Raw genomic sequence first — 12,733 nt, 5'->3', positions numbered from 1 at the left:
ACCAACATTTCTGCTGCTTTTGATGTCTTTCAGTATCAAGCTCATGATGCTGCACAGCTCCCTATTTACGTTGTTTTCAGCCCAATGAGGTCATGGTAAAGATTGTGTAGGTTGATTAATTCTTTGTAGCTTTCGGAAGCTTGGTTTTGAAATATTCTGATTTTTTTATTCCTTAATTTTCAAGATCTTGGATTTCACTGAACTCGGTGATAAGGCAGAGCACAAAATACACCAGCCTTTGCAGTAATTAATTTTTTAAATCAAATAGGAATTGGGCAGGTGGCCAGACTTTCAGAAGCAGTGAGCATTTGCACATCCCACTTATTTCAGCTGAAAGTTGTGGATATGTCACAGTTATTTAACTTTAAGGTGGGAGGAGGCATATGTATTTTTTATCTTCCTCCTTCTCCACAAAGGCAGTGAAGCAAAATCTGCTCACTGAGCACAGCATAAAATAAATATTCCCACAAGGGGAGTAGCTGAATGTTTCAGCCTTCAATTTGCTGTGAAATCAGGTGCTGTTGAGATGAATCTGTCTGTCTTTGATTGAAATATCTTAATTAAGAGAGGCTTAGGGGATAATTAAAGTTGTATCTGAGACCCATTGCTGCCAATCCCATTAAAGAAAGGGAACAGTCACTTTATTCTTCCTATATCTTCTGTTCTGCAGCTTTGATTAAGCTGAAGAAGAATGGCCAACGTTGTGCTGTCAAGTCCCAGTTTGTTCAGCCCATCTGTTTGCCGGAAAGTAACACCGTTTTCCCCGATCAGTTCAAATGTCAGATTTCTGGATGGGGACACAGGCATGAGAGTGAGTAAAGTGAGAGTTGGTATCTGTAGAAAAATCTGATGATAATTAAAACATAATGCTCAAGTATATGTTATACAACTGGTAGTTTGGTAAAAGGTTTTCCAAGGGACTTCTGGTGGGATTCTCTTAACTTACTTTTAGACGTTTACAACATTTACATCAGAAACAGTCATCCTGAACTTCCTTTATAGTCCTTGGAATTAGGAGCGTGGTTCCCTTGACCAAATATATACATGTTTGAATATATATATATTCAAATATATAAATGTCTATATAAATGTTTGAATCTATTTTAGGATGAGATGAGCTGTGAACTAGCTAGATCTCTGTGGACTGGGAGGGGAGCAAGTAGCTTAATTGTAGGTTCCAACAACTTGACACCTTAGTCGAGTGAATCCTACCCCTGGTTTCTCAAGGTAGATATCAAAGACTGCAAACCAAACCAAATCAATTTACTAGTCTGTGATGGTGGAGATTTTTACCTTCACTGGCAAGATATTTGGGAAATATCTACAGGAGGGGGCCAGATAGACTTTGGGCTAAGAAATGCTTACGCCCAGTTTGAGAAAGGTGGAAAAATCCATCCTATCCTTTCAGATGAGGAATTTCAGGATTATGATGGTTGGGCATGCTGCTTTAGTGTGGAGATAGCAGAGACTATGTAGATAGATGAGAAGGAGGAGGAGGAGAGAGGTGGTGCTCTCATTTTGGTAAGAGATTTAGTATAAGCAAATGTTGTCCTGGTCTAAATGTGTAGTCTAAAGGCAAAAAGAGGTAACGGAGCCTTTGATAAACTGATGGTTTAATATCATATCTGGAAAGAGGAGAGGACAGGAGTGCTGGGGGAGCGTTTATGAGTCTCCAGGAAATGAGAGAACCCAAAGTGGATGACGTCTGATTGTGGCATACCATTATTTTAAAGGGCATGGAATCTGACTGGAGGAGCAGAAAGGGATCTGGTCACTAGAAAAATTATTATGTTTTAAAGAAAGAGATCCACAATACCAGTATGAATGAGATAAGTGTGTTTATGTGTTGTATTGTGCATTGTGTTTTCATGTTATGCTCTTCACATTCTATAAAAATGACTTTCTTTTCCTCTCTGTGATTTTTTTTTTAAGATCTAACTGGTTATTCAAATGTCCTGCAAGAAACACTGATTCCAATTATTCCTGAGGAGAAGTGCAGAAGCCCTGAAATTTATGGAACAGAAATCACTGAAAATATGTTCTGTGCTGGCTACATTGATAGCAAATCTGATGCTTGTCAGGTAATGTTGTGAGTCATCTCTAGGCAGAGAATATAAATGTATATTATTGCCAGAAATGTTGCAGTGTTACAGTGCTTACTTTTGACATACAGTGTTCCTAAAGAAAAGAAATGTTCCTAAAGAAAGGAAACTTATGTGACTGCATTGTTTGCTTCCACCTTCATTTTTTTAACCTGTTCAATGTCAATTAAGTTCTACAGAAGGGCAAAAAAACTCCAGGGAGTTATATTCCTCCTACCTTCCTAAAAGGCAGTGGCTATGCACTGGAGGGTGAGCTGCTTTGGCTCCTGGCTGAGCTCGCAGTGTGGTGGCAAAGGTTTACTGGCCAGGTGGCAGGGATGCGCTGGCAGCCCAACCAGCATGTACCTGTACCGAATCCTCGAGCTGCTGCCTCCTGCCTAACAGAAGTAAGGATACCTGGGTACGAGATGGGGAGCAGTAGTGTGAGGTTTGGAGGAGGAAGGATCCGAGGTTAGTATAGCGGATGGGATTGAACGGTGTAGAATATCAGTCCATTGGAAACTGGGGTTCGTGACTTCTGTCCTTTGTGGAATGACCTCATACTCTTACTACTTCGCATCTCTTTTTGAATTACATCACGCCTTGGCACTGAATAAGGATGCAGAACTGTTGTGGTGATGCGGTTTTAAATGAAGGATCAGATTATTCCTTACATAAACCTTCAGATGTTATCTTCAGTTCATTTTGAAGGAGGAGGGTTATGCTCTATTAGCATAAATTTGGGAACAGGCAGCACATAGCCAATGGTTGGCAATGAGATTAAGTAAAGCAAATAACATCATGTATACTGTGTGCTGGAATCTCTATAGAGATCACGAAAGTGTCCAAAGGAAGGTGTCAGGAGCAAAATGTCAGCAGCGGCTCAAGGTTCCCAGGCCGGGGCTGGGAACTGTCTGCAATTATTGGCTGCAGGTGTTCGTAGCCGCCAGAAAACAAGAAACTACCTTGCTTGCTCAGTTTTCCTTGCCTTACCCAGGAAGTACAAACACAATATGCAGCATTACAGCTGGTTCTTGCTCCCTGCCCTGGAAAAACAGAGTTGATCAGGAATGAGAGGGAGAAAGAAGAAAGCAGAGGGAAAGAGAGAGGAGCTGCACAAAGACAAGTGGTCCGAAGAGAATTGCAAAATCTGAGAAGCAGTGATTTAGACTCACAGATATTGCTGAAAAACAGTGCTCATGACATGAAATCGTTATCAGTGAACCAATAATTCTTTTTTTTTTTTCTCCTGTTGGCAGACTTGTGGTGTGGTCTAAGGAGAAATAGTGTAGACCTCTTAATGTCACAACAAATGTAGCTGACCTCTGAGTTTTCTTAATATATGCTTAGGAAATTAAACTATAAACCATCTGTTATGTATAAAAATATTTCAAGACCAAGAAATACCAAGCAGATAATGTGTTCTGCTTGACTATTTTTTTTAAAGATTTTCTTGGAAACTTTTTTTTTTTTAAAATCACTGCACTCGATACCAAAATTGCAATCAATGAGACGAGTTGCGGAGAAATAAGCAAAGTTCTGAGAGGTAAATTGATCTCAGATGCAAAACTTCATTTGATGTCCCTCATTTATCACAGAAATCTCCTAGTATAAAGGCAACACAATTTTCCTATTTACTTTGCTCTCAAGGGATTTTCTTTTTAAATAAGAAAAAAAATATTTCTCCTTAGTCTCAAATAACTAGAGTGGTGGCTCTTTTCACCAGTATTGTTTACTAAGTCACATTTTTCTTTTCATTATTTCTAACATTCTCATTTCTGTAGAAAGTCAATCTAAGAGTAATAATAATAAAACCCCCTTTCCTGAATGCTTGCAAGCTTTGAAATAAATAGAAGTGTTCCAAATTCATCCTTGCTGTAGTGTGTCATCAAACATTAGTTTGGTCTTGTTTTCTGTTTATGGTTTTAATGATGAGGTAAATGCTCAGTAGCATCAAATTAAACAGATGTAAAAAACTCCATACGCCACATAAAATTATAGGATCCCAGAGTCACCTGGAAAAGCGTGTATGTATTTTGAAAACTCCCACAATCTCTGACGGCTGCAATAAACTGCATCAAGAAACTCTCCAAATATTCTCTGCCTTATGTAATCCATCCACGCAAAGCCAATATTACAACGTAGAGTAAGTCTCAACAACTTGCTTAGTCTCATTCCGAGTGACCCAAATCAACCGTGCTCTTTGGTAGGTGTTTGAATCTAAAAGAACTTCATTTTTTAAAAATAAAATCTGATGTTTTGATACTTCTGTTCAATGTGGAATTAAAAAATCCCACCATCATATTAGAGGTGAGTACGTCTAAAGAAAGCTTTCTACAATGAAACTTCAGTACAACACTCCTTCCATATTATTGTTTTTAGTTTAAATCTCACATGCAAACATTCTTAATTTAGGATTTTCCCAGACTGATCTTTTTCTGACTGCTTTCTATAAAATTATATAATCTTTCCTTATTTTTGACACAGGGAGATTCTGGTGGACCTCTGGCCTGTGAAAAAATGGAAATCTCTTACCTCTATGGAGTTATCAGCTGGGGAGACGGCTGTGGCAGAGTCAACAAACCTGGAGTATATACACGAGTGACAAACTATGTAAACTGGATTAATGAGAAAATAGCCCCCCGAAAAAGTAGTTGAACATTTAAACACGCAAACATTTGAAGTTAGGTTCGGAAGTCTTTCTGTTTCATTAAAGTGGCATACTTTATTCTAAGTTAGTATGAAAACTGTCATGGCAATTCCTAGCAATTCCAGACCAGACCAGCAAAAGTAGGCCTAGCCCATCTGATGTTAGCATCCTTGATCTAGAATTTTAGGGCTGTGGAGAGCTCAATGTACGAGACTGCTTTATTAAGCCAAATAAAGACATGCTGAGAGAATGTACCAAAATCTACAACTGTTTGTCTGTTTGGTGGATTACATGTTTTTGTACAGTTTCTGGTGGAGCTGTCTACCCCCCAGCCAACCTGTAACATCATCCTTGTATTCTCAGATGAGATTAAAAAAAATAAACAGGAGAAGCACCAAAAATGAAATTCCCTCCCCATCAGAAGCAATCTCTTGAAGTTCAGATGGAGAGGCATCAATAGAGCAACGTAGGCAAAGCTGCTCCTCTGCTACCTGCAATAAACCAGTTCTCGGTTAAAAACAGAGGGTTTAGGGTTTGAGTCAACCAAAGACGTAAGCACATTTTTACGTTCCACTGATAAAAGAAATCAGGAAGATGCTTCAGAGCTCTGCTGAATCTGTGTGCAATTTTCCAGCAAGGTTAATGCAAAACCTCCTGAGAGCGCCAAGTTTCTTGCTGGAAAATGTTGGAAGTCAGTGCGTCTGACTCCCAGTTGATGGAGCGAGGACCTTTTGCAGACTGTGAGCTGCTCCTCACCCTGAGGACAGCTGTGGAAATTCTTCACCTTGAAGATAAATGCCTAAATGTTTCTTAAATTTGACAGTGTTTTGAAGATGTCTTAGGTTTTGTACTAACAAGTTGTTCAACTGTTTAGATAACTCAGAAAGGAGGTTTCTGTTGACAGATTTTTGAACTGGGTGGCTTGGGGAGCAGCTTGACTTTTTCCTTGGGAGTTTGGTGATATCATAAACCACGGGCTTTGCTGTCATGGTCTATGGAATTGTTATGGGAACAATCAAAGTATTTATTAGAATATATAGCTGTTTAGAGGCTGTGGCCTCAGCTGTGTAAGCAAAAAAGGCAGAAAATGATTCAACAAAAAAAAATCTAATCTGATAAAGAAGAATGGAAATTTACTTTTTTTTTTTTTTTTTTTTAATACAGGGAACCTTTAGCCATGTCAGATGTGTACGTTTAGAAGCACTGATGTGAAATGTATTTCTTCTCTGATAGTGAACGGTTTTGAATTCTCTTAAGTGTTTCAAGGAAAGCTATGCTTTTAAGATACGGGATTTTAACGTGGTGCCTGGATACTCAGATATGTGTTTTGTTTTATAGTACTGGCAGTGTCTTCATGGGTTTCTTAGTTGTGGGGAATGATTTTGGCAGTTGAAAGAAACTTTTTAAGGACACATAACCAAAACCTGAGTTTGTGTAAGTACAAATATATAACAATGCTAATCTAGATAAATGATGTAAACTGTTTAATAAAAGTGTTTACCCTCTGTTTCTTGGACTTAGTCTCTTATGTATAAAGTCACAATTAAATCTCTGAATCACTCTGTAGGTTGTTCAACAGGTTGAGAGCTGGTAGAAAAATGAAATAACGCTTCTCTGTGCTGGAAGGCATCTGAAAAGCTTTGCATAAGGATCAGTTTCAGCTGGTGGTGCTCCCAGTTTTACGCAAGTGTCACGCAAAAATTTCCAGTAGACAGATGTAAAAGCTTAGATATGATTTTCAGCTATAAATACCGTGAATACTAAGATCAAAGTCTTTAGTTTGTTTTTCTGAAGTGCTAAACGCTAGCTTGTAAAACCGGGATCCACCTCTGGGGTGTGATTCCAAAACAAGCTGAAGACTCTTGTTGCCGGGGTTTGCCTTCCTGGCCATTTGCAGTATGAGTCAGGCTTGCTTAACTCCGTGAAATGAATGCGGCTGTGTAACGAGAGTAACTGTACCTGCGGCTGAAAGACAGGTACTAAATCAGCATGAAGGAACTATTTACTCTTCTTTGGAAGGGATTCATCTAGAACAGCTTTCCTCACACAGCTTCTGGCATTCTGAATGTCCGTATCTGTTCTGTGACTTCAGTTTCACTTTGAAACTAATATCCATCCACACCGTGCATGCTTTTAACCTGGTAGTTTTGTGTTATTTATATATTTTCTCAATCATCTGCTGTAAAGAAGGTGGCTGTTTGATAGGAAAAGTGAAAGGTGTTAGACTGGTGTTTCTGACAATTTGCGTAGAGCTTTTTAGCTATCTTGTTTTTGAAATGTATGCTGTTTATATCAGCATATAGCAACACCAATACAATAAAAAAAAATATTTTTATTAAGGTATATTGAATGTTCACAAGTGAAACAGTCTACTTTCTGCCCTCAAAGGTCTAAATGACAAATCTTCAGTCGATACTGTCGTACTTCAAATGCACTACAATGAATTTGTGGCTTTCAAAGCAGCCTGTTTGTCCACTGTCACTGCACTGATGTGGTGGAACTGAATTTCATCATTTGAGGGTCTGCTGTGTGATGACTAGTCCTGTATTAGATCCACAACCCCAGGCTAGGGGTGGCAGGAAAACGTCCAGTTTAAGCGAGAGGTCCTCGCCTGATCTCTCACACCCTGACTTTGGTCACATTCCTATGGGGCACTCCAGCACCTTCTGCCTCCTGCCTTTCTGTTGAGCATTACCCCGTGGAAATCCATCCTCCATACTTTTCTCCTCTCTTTAAGTGCTTATCACTTTGGTTAAAATGAAAATCCAACTTAAATTTACTAGCAAAATTTTATCTTATATTTTTTCCTGACATTTATCTTGAATTAGAATGCAAAGCCAGTTGAATAAACACATTCCTAATTCATTATGAAATCCACTTGAGGATGGTTTTATTAAATTATATGTTCTTCCATGCAAACTGTCCAATTCAAAGGGAAGAAATAAATGCAAACATCTAAAACCCCCTTCTATTATGCTATTGAAAGAAAAACGTTCTGTGGTACTGTTTAAAAAAAGCTGAAGAACTAATTACCATCAAATAAGATGCAGTAGGAGTATTTTTAGAATAATGGACTCTAATTAGTCCATTGCTCGTTGAAATAAATCTGAGGACATCATTAACACATCTTATTCTAATAATTGTAGCTGCTCTGGGTTTGGTGTAAGTGGGTTGTTATCTTGTGACAGTTGGGTTTCAAAGGGAAAAAAAATGAGTATTTTTATCTGGGGTAGTTGGCTGTTCGTCTTCTGGGAGCCAAGGGGAGCGCTAATTACAGTTTATGAAAGAGAAATCTAGGCGTTACAAGGAAGCCGCCGGTTGGGGGGCGCGGGGAAGGGGGTGTCAGGGCGAGGCCCCGCTCCGCGGAGCCAGCGGGCCAAGGGAGTCCGCTCCGGGCTTTCCCGCCGCCCCCGGCCGCAGGGCTGCCTCGGCGGTCAGCTGCAAAGCCCGGAGCGGGATCGCGGCGAGGAGGGGGCGGCGCTCGGGGTCGCGCCCGCGGGACATTGGCTGCTGTCGCCCCCCGGGTGCCCCGGCCTCGCAGGTCCCATTACCGCAACCCTGGAGAAAATAATAGTAACAATAATTAAAAAAAAAAAGACACCCAACACGACAGTAAAATATATGAATAAAGAGTGGGAAGCTTCCCGGGACCCCTTTTGCCCTCAACCGGAGCCGCCCCGTCCCCTTGCCTGTCCCCCTGCCTGTCGGGGCGGGGGGCACCGGGGAGGGCCGGGCCGCGCTGGCCGCCCGCCCGGCTCGCTGTGCCTGTGCGGGGCCCTAATAAAGCTATTTTGAAAGTGACCCCTCGGCCGGAGCGCGGGGAGGGAGCCGCCAGGCGGGCGCAGCTGTCCGGAATCATGACTGAAGATGACGGATTCCGTGGTGGTGGAGGGTCACGTCAAGTTGAGAGATGGAAAAAAGGTTCCCGCTCCCGGCGCCCCTTCGGCCCGGCCCCGCGGCGGGCCGGGGCTGGGGGTCCCCGACCGACAAACCCCCCTCCCCAGGAGGGGAGAGAGTCCGCTCTTCCCTCCTCCGGCCCTGGCTAACCCTCTCCTTTTGCCTCTCGTTGCAGTGGAAGAGTAGGTGGCTGGTGCTGCGCAAGCCCTCCCCGGTGGCAGGTAAGAGGGAGCCCGTCTATGCGTGGGGGAGGCCGGCACCGGGGGTGTCCCTCCCTCCCCCGCCCGGCGCTGGGGGGACAGGGTTTGGCGTCCCGGGGCAGGGAGCTGACAGGGCTCCCTCCCCTCGGGGTCGGCTGCCGCTGGAGATCGCCCTCGGTGGGGGTCCCCTCAAGCGTCGCTGCACTTTCCTCCCTGTTTGTTTGTTTGTTTTTTTTTTTAATCAGGGGAGGGAGAGAATTAATTATCTGGCGACGGACCAGGCGGCCAAAAACAGGCGGCGGCTGCTGCTGGAGCCCCCGAAGTGTAATGGGGGGAGAGCTGCGGGGCTTTGCCGCTTTCTCCTCCGAGGAGGCGGCGGGGGGACGGCTGTAGGCCCGTCGCCCCCTCCCCGGGGGGATGGCGGCAGCCCCGGGGGTAACGCCGGCACCCTCGGGCCGGAGCCCGGGCGTCGCGTTGGTCCGCTAGTCGTGTCCGGCCTCGGAGCGAGGGGTTTAGGCAACTTAATATCAGGCTAAAACCCGTGGGAAAGGTCACTTTTCAAGGCAGAGCTGTTTGGTTTTGGTTCCCCTTTAAAATGCAATTTATTTTCTATTTTTATTCTTTTTTTAAAAAAATTATTATTTCTTCAGGGTGATTGGTGGCTGTAAAAAAAGCTGGCATTGTAAGCTCGGTAGTTATTTTTAAGTTGTGTTTTGACATAAAATATCACTTCGATTTAAAAATAAAATGACGTTTTGAATTTTAAAAAAAAATAAATAAATCATTTCCCTGCTTCTGAAGGGGAAATTGAAAACGTTATTCAGAGTTGATGTTTTACTGCTGGAGAGAGAAAAGCAGATTTCAGGTTTCCCCATTGTTTCCTAACAGGGAAGATATTTGGGCCCCAAAATGTATCTTTCCAAGGCTAAATGTTGCCTACGCTTAGGCAATGTGAATCCGCGTTTCTGCGGAATGGATTATGGCTTCTTTTCTAGGTTGTTGCTGGCAGACTGAAGGTTGCTTATTAGTTGAAGCTCTTCAGACCGAACTCTTTGTTACTGGAGTTGTTATGGTTTTGTGTTAGTATCTTAAATGCCTGTATCTTGGCTGCATCTGTTAAACGTCTTTGTGTGAACGGGCATCTGTTGATCCCAGAGCTGTAATCTAGATGTGAATATGGGCCTGGATTTCTAACGCAAGTAAGCCAGGCTTGAAGGGGGAAGATGAGGGAGCTTGCTTTGAAAACTTACGGACTGATAACATAGCTTATTCCTCAAAAAAACAGTATTTTTATTCTAACAAAATTAGCCAGGTTTGCCAGAAAAAGCCCCAGTGATTTGCTTTTCTTGGTCTGTAAACCATAGTTGTTCTCTCTTCAGACACACAACTGTATTGCGGAATGCCCAAATATCCCAGTTGCAGCTGTTTTTGCTAACAGGTGCACGAAAACAATTGGGAGCCCAGGCAAAGCTGGACTTTGCTTGGCAGCCAGTTCAGTCTTTCAGTCATTTTTCACCTCTTTGGAGACTGGCCAGCCCCTTGCCCAGCTGAGAGCCGCAGGGCACCTTGCCAGGGCTCGTAGCGTCACACCCCAACAGCCACATAATGGCACACGGGGGGCTTTCTCCTCTCTGGTACGCAGTCCAGCTTCAGCTGTGGATGTTGCAGCTTCAATATTGACCATTAATTTCGTTTACGAGTGAGTGCTATGTGATAGGAAGGGAACCTGGGGGGAAGAGGAGTGCGCTTGTGACAAATGCAGAAGGTGGGAGAGGGGTCTCCCTTCTCCCCCCCCCCCCTCCTTTTTTTTTTCCTTGTCCTTTGGGTTGGCTTGAGAAATGTGATTTTTTTTCCCATGGGACCATGGCCCTTGAATTCCTTTCTTCTGTTGTTGCATAGTGACTGTGTAATAAACACCTCTAGGAAGGGGTTAAAAACAAATGGCGACACAAGCAAGTATTTTAGGGGGAAAAAAAAAAAAAAGGTGTGTCACATAATGATTATTTAGCAATGGCTACTGTGTAACATTTAACTGTGAAACCTGAGCTGAGATAACAATCTGGCAGTGCAGTCTTCTCACCATTTAGTAGTTGAGTAATCTGTGAACTACTGTAAGAATTTCATTAGTCGTTCAGTATGTTCTAATGGAAACATAGATGACAATAGCCTCTCGGTCTTTAGTGTTTGTAATGTGAACAGCTATCATAGTGTAACTCCTAATGTTCAGAATTAATGAGTCAGCCCCTTCCAGGCTTGGGAGAGAGCATCTGAAAATCCACTGGATTTCTGAAAAGTGAAATAGGGAAGACTTTTCATGTGCCTCCTTATATCTGAGCCTGCAGATTACCCCTGAGCCATGCCTTCAGTGTCTGCTCCCTGAAAACAAGGACTGCAAACTACCTGGGGGTGGAGTGGGAAAAGGAAACCGAGTTCTTACATTGCCTTGGTCAGACTTCACCCCGCAGTTGTCTAAAGCACCTTTGTGTTGAAGCAGAGTACTGAGAAATGTGTTGCGTTCTGCTCTGCCTCATCCTCCCTGACAGTTTTGCTTCTTTTAGACTGTTTGCTCATGCTGGTGTACAAAGATAAATCGGAACGAGCAAAAGGGCACAAGGAGAGGAGCAGCATGACCTTAGAAGACATCTGTGGCTTGGATCCTGGGCTCTCCTATGAGGGCTTGAATCACACCCTTGCAATCATCTGTCTCTCTCAAGTTGTGATGCTGGGATTTGAGAACAAGGAAACAATGTTTGCGTGGGATGTACGAATCCGCTACAGTTTGGGGGAAGGTAACACTTGTCTTCTCACATTTTGTTGGTTTTGGGTTTTTGGTTTTTTTTTTTTTTTGGAGGGGGGTGGGGGGGCGTGGGAGAAAAGCATAGCTAGAATGCAAATAACAAAGTACAGTTAAGGAAAAGACTGTCACTCATTTGAGAGTGAAGGGACCGGTCTTCCCTTTCATCATCAATACCTCCCTTTTGATAGGTTTTGATGGTAGTACTGCCCAGTACTGATAACTATGAGAGCTCTTAGTTTTTTTTTATTTTTTGCACTGAAAGTGTGTAGCTTTGAAGGAAAGTGATCAGAGTTCTACTTATGATCCTGCAATTTACCTGGGGATTTCGACAACAGGATTCAGAGGGAGCCTGAATTAACAGAAGCAGAGTCCTGCAAGTCTTAGCAAGTTCTACTCGGCTAGTTTAATCCTAGTGTTCTGAGCTGCCTACTAGGTGTTGTATTGATAATGCTTATTGCTGGTAGTGTCCCCTTTCAGGAAGAGACATCTTGCAATTAGGAGTGTCATCAGACATGGTCTTTCCAGCTAACTTCACTCTTATGCATCCTTTTATTTTATTTTCTTGGTTAGCAGCTCTAAAATGTACCATGGTGAACAAAGAGTGATAGTACTGGTAATCCATAGTATCTGCCTTATGTTTGTTTAGTCATAACTAGGGAAGGAGGGTAGGTGTGTGGGAGACACACATTAGCCATCTTAATCATTTCTTACATATGCTTTGCCATCTGTTGCATTTGTGGACTCGTTCCTTTGCAGTACACACATAGAAAGATGGCCTGGGAATTCTATAGTAACAAAATGTAGAAGTATCAGAAGAGAGATGTATGGATGTACCACTTGGAGCTATCAGATACGAAGCCTTGCATAAGGGGAATGGTTAGAGCGGGTTTCTGAACAATACAGGCATGAGTAGCTGGAGTAGTGGGTACGCTTTGTTAATGTAGCTGTACTGTGTTCCAGTTCTGTTTCTTTACTAGTTTTGGAATCTATGTACAGCATAGACTTGTCCTGGAACCTGAAGAAGATTTTGAATTTGACAGAGTAGGTCTGGTTTTCGTGGTTTTACACTGATGCAGTGCTGTGATGGAGAAAGCATTTAGTCTCAATC

General features: G+C 42.7%; 2 protein-coding genes across 6 annotated transcripts in view; both read left to right on the top strand.

Annotated features, from left to right (window-relative positions):
- Window positions 1-6,256, top strand: part of HGFAC (HGF activator) — a 43,855-nt gene extending 37,599 nt beyond the window's left edge. The window contains exons 12-15 of one of the 3 annotated variants that reach the window (XM_054203508.1): window positions 671-811; window positions 1,933-2,081; window positions 4,569-4,764; window positions 5,896-6,256. In XM_054203508.1, coding sequence (XP_054059483.1) covers window positions 671-811; window positions 1,933-2,081; window positions 4,569-4,739 — 461 coding nt within the window. In that variant the 3' untranslated portion in view covers window positions 4,740-4,764; window positions 5,896-6,256. Of the gene's footprint in view, window positions 1-670; window positions 812-1,932; window positions 2,082-4,568; window positions 5,873-5,895 lie in introns of those variants that run through there. The other 2 variants (XM_054203509.1, XM_054203507.1) reach the window with 2 other exon arrangements.
- Window positions 6,257-8,504: 2,248 nt separating this feature from the next.
- Window positions 8,505-12,733, top strand: part of DOK7 (docking protein 7) — a 67,171-nt gene continuing 62,942 nt past the window's right edge. For 2 of the 3 annotated variants that reach the window (XM_054202883.1, XM_054202881.1), the window contains exons 1-3: window positions 8,505-8,652; window positions 8,804-8,849; window positions 11,372-11,617. In XM_054202883.1, the coding sequence (XP_054058858.1) occupies window positions 8,599-8,652; window positions 8,804-8,849; window positions 11,372-11,617 (346 nt within the window). In that variant the 5' untranslated portion in view covers window positions 8,505-8,598. The remainder of the gene's footprint in view (window positions 8,653-8,803; window positions 8,850-11,371; window positions 11,618-12,733) is intronic. The other variant, XM_054202882.1, reaches the window with a different exon arrangement.

Source organism: Rissa tridactyla, chromosome 5 (genome assembly GCF_028500815.1).
Source record: "Rissa tridactyla isolate bRisTri1 chromosome 5, bRisTri1.patW.cur.20221130, whole genome shotgun sequence".
NCBI classification, from domain to species: domain Eukaryota; kingdom Metazoa; phylum Chordata; class Aves; order Charadriiformes; family Laridae; genus Rissa; species Rissa tridactyla.
Note: the sequence above shows the minus strand (reverse complement) of the source record. Positions and strands in the feature narration are given on the sequence as shown.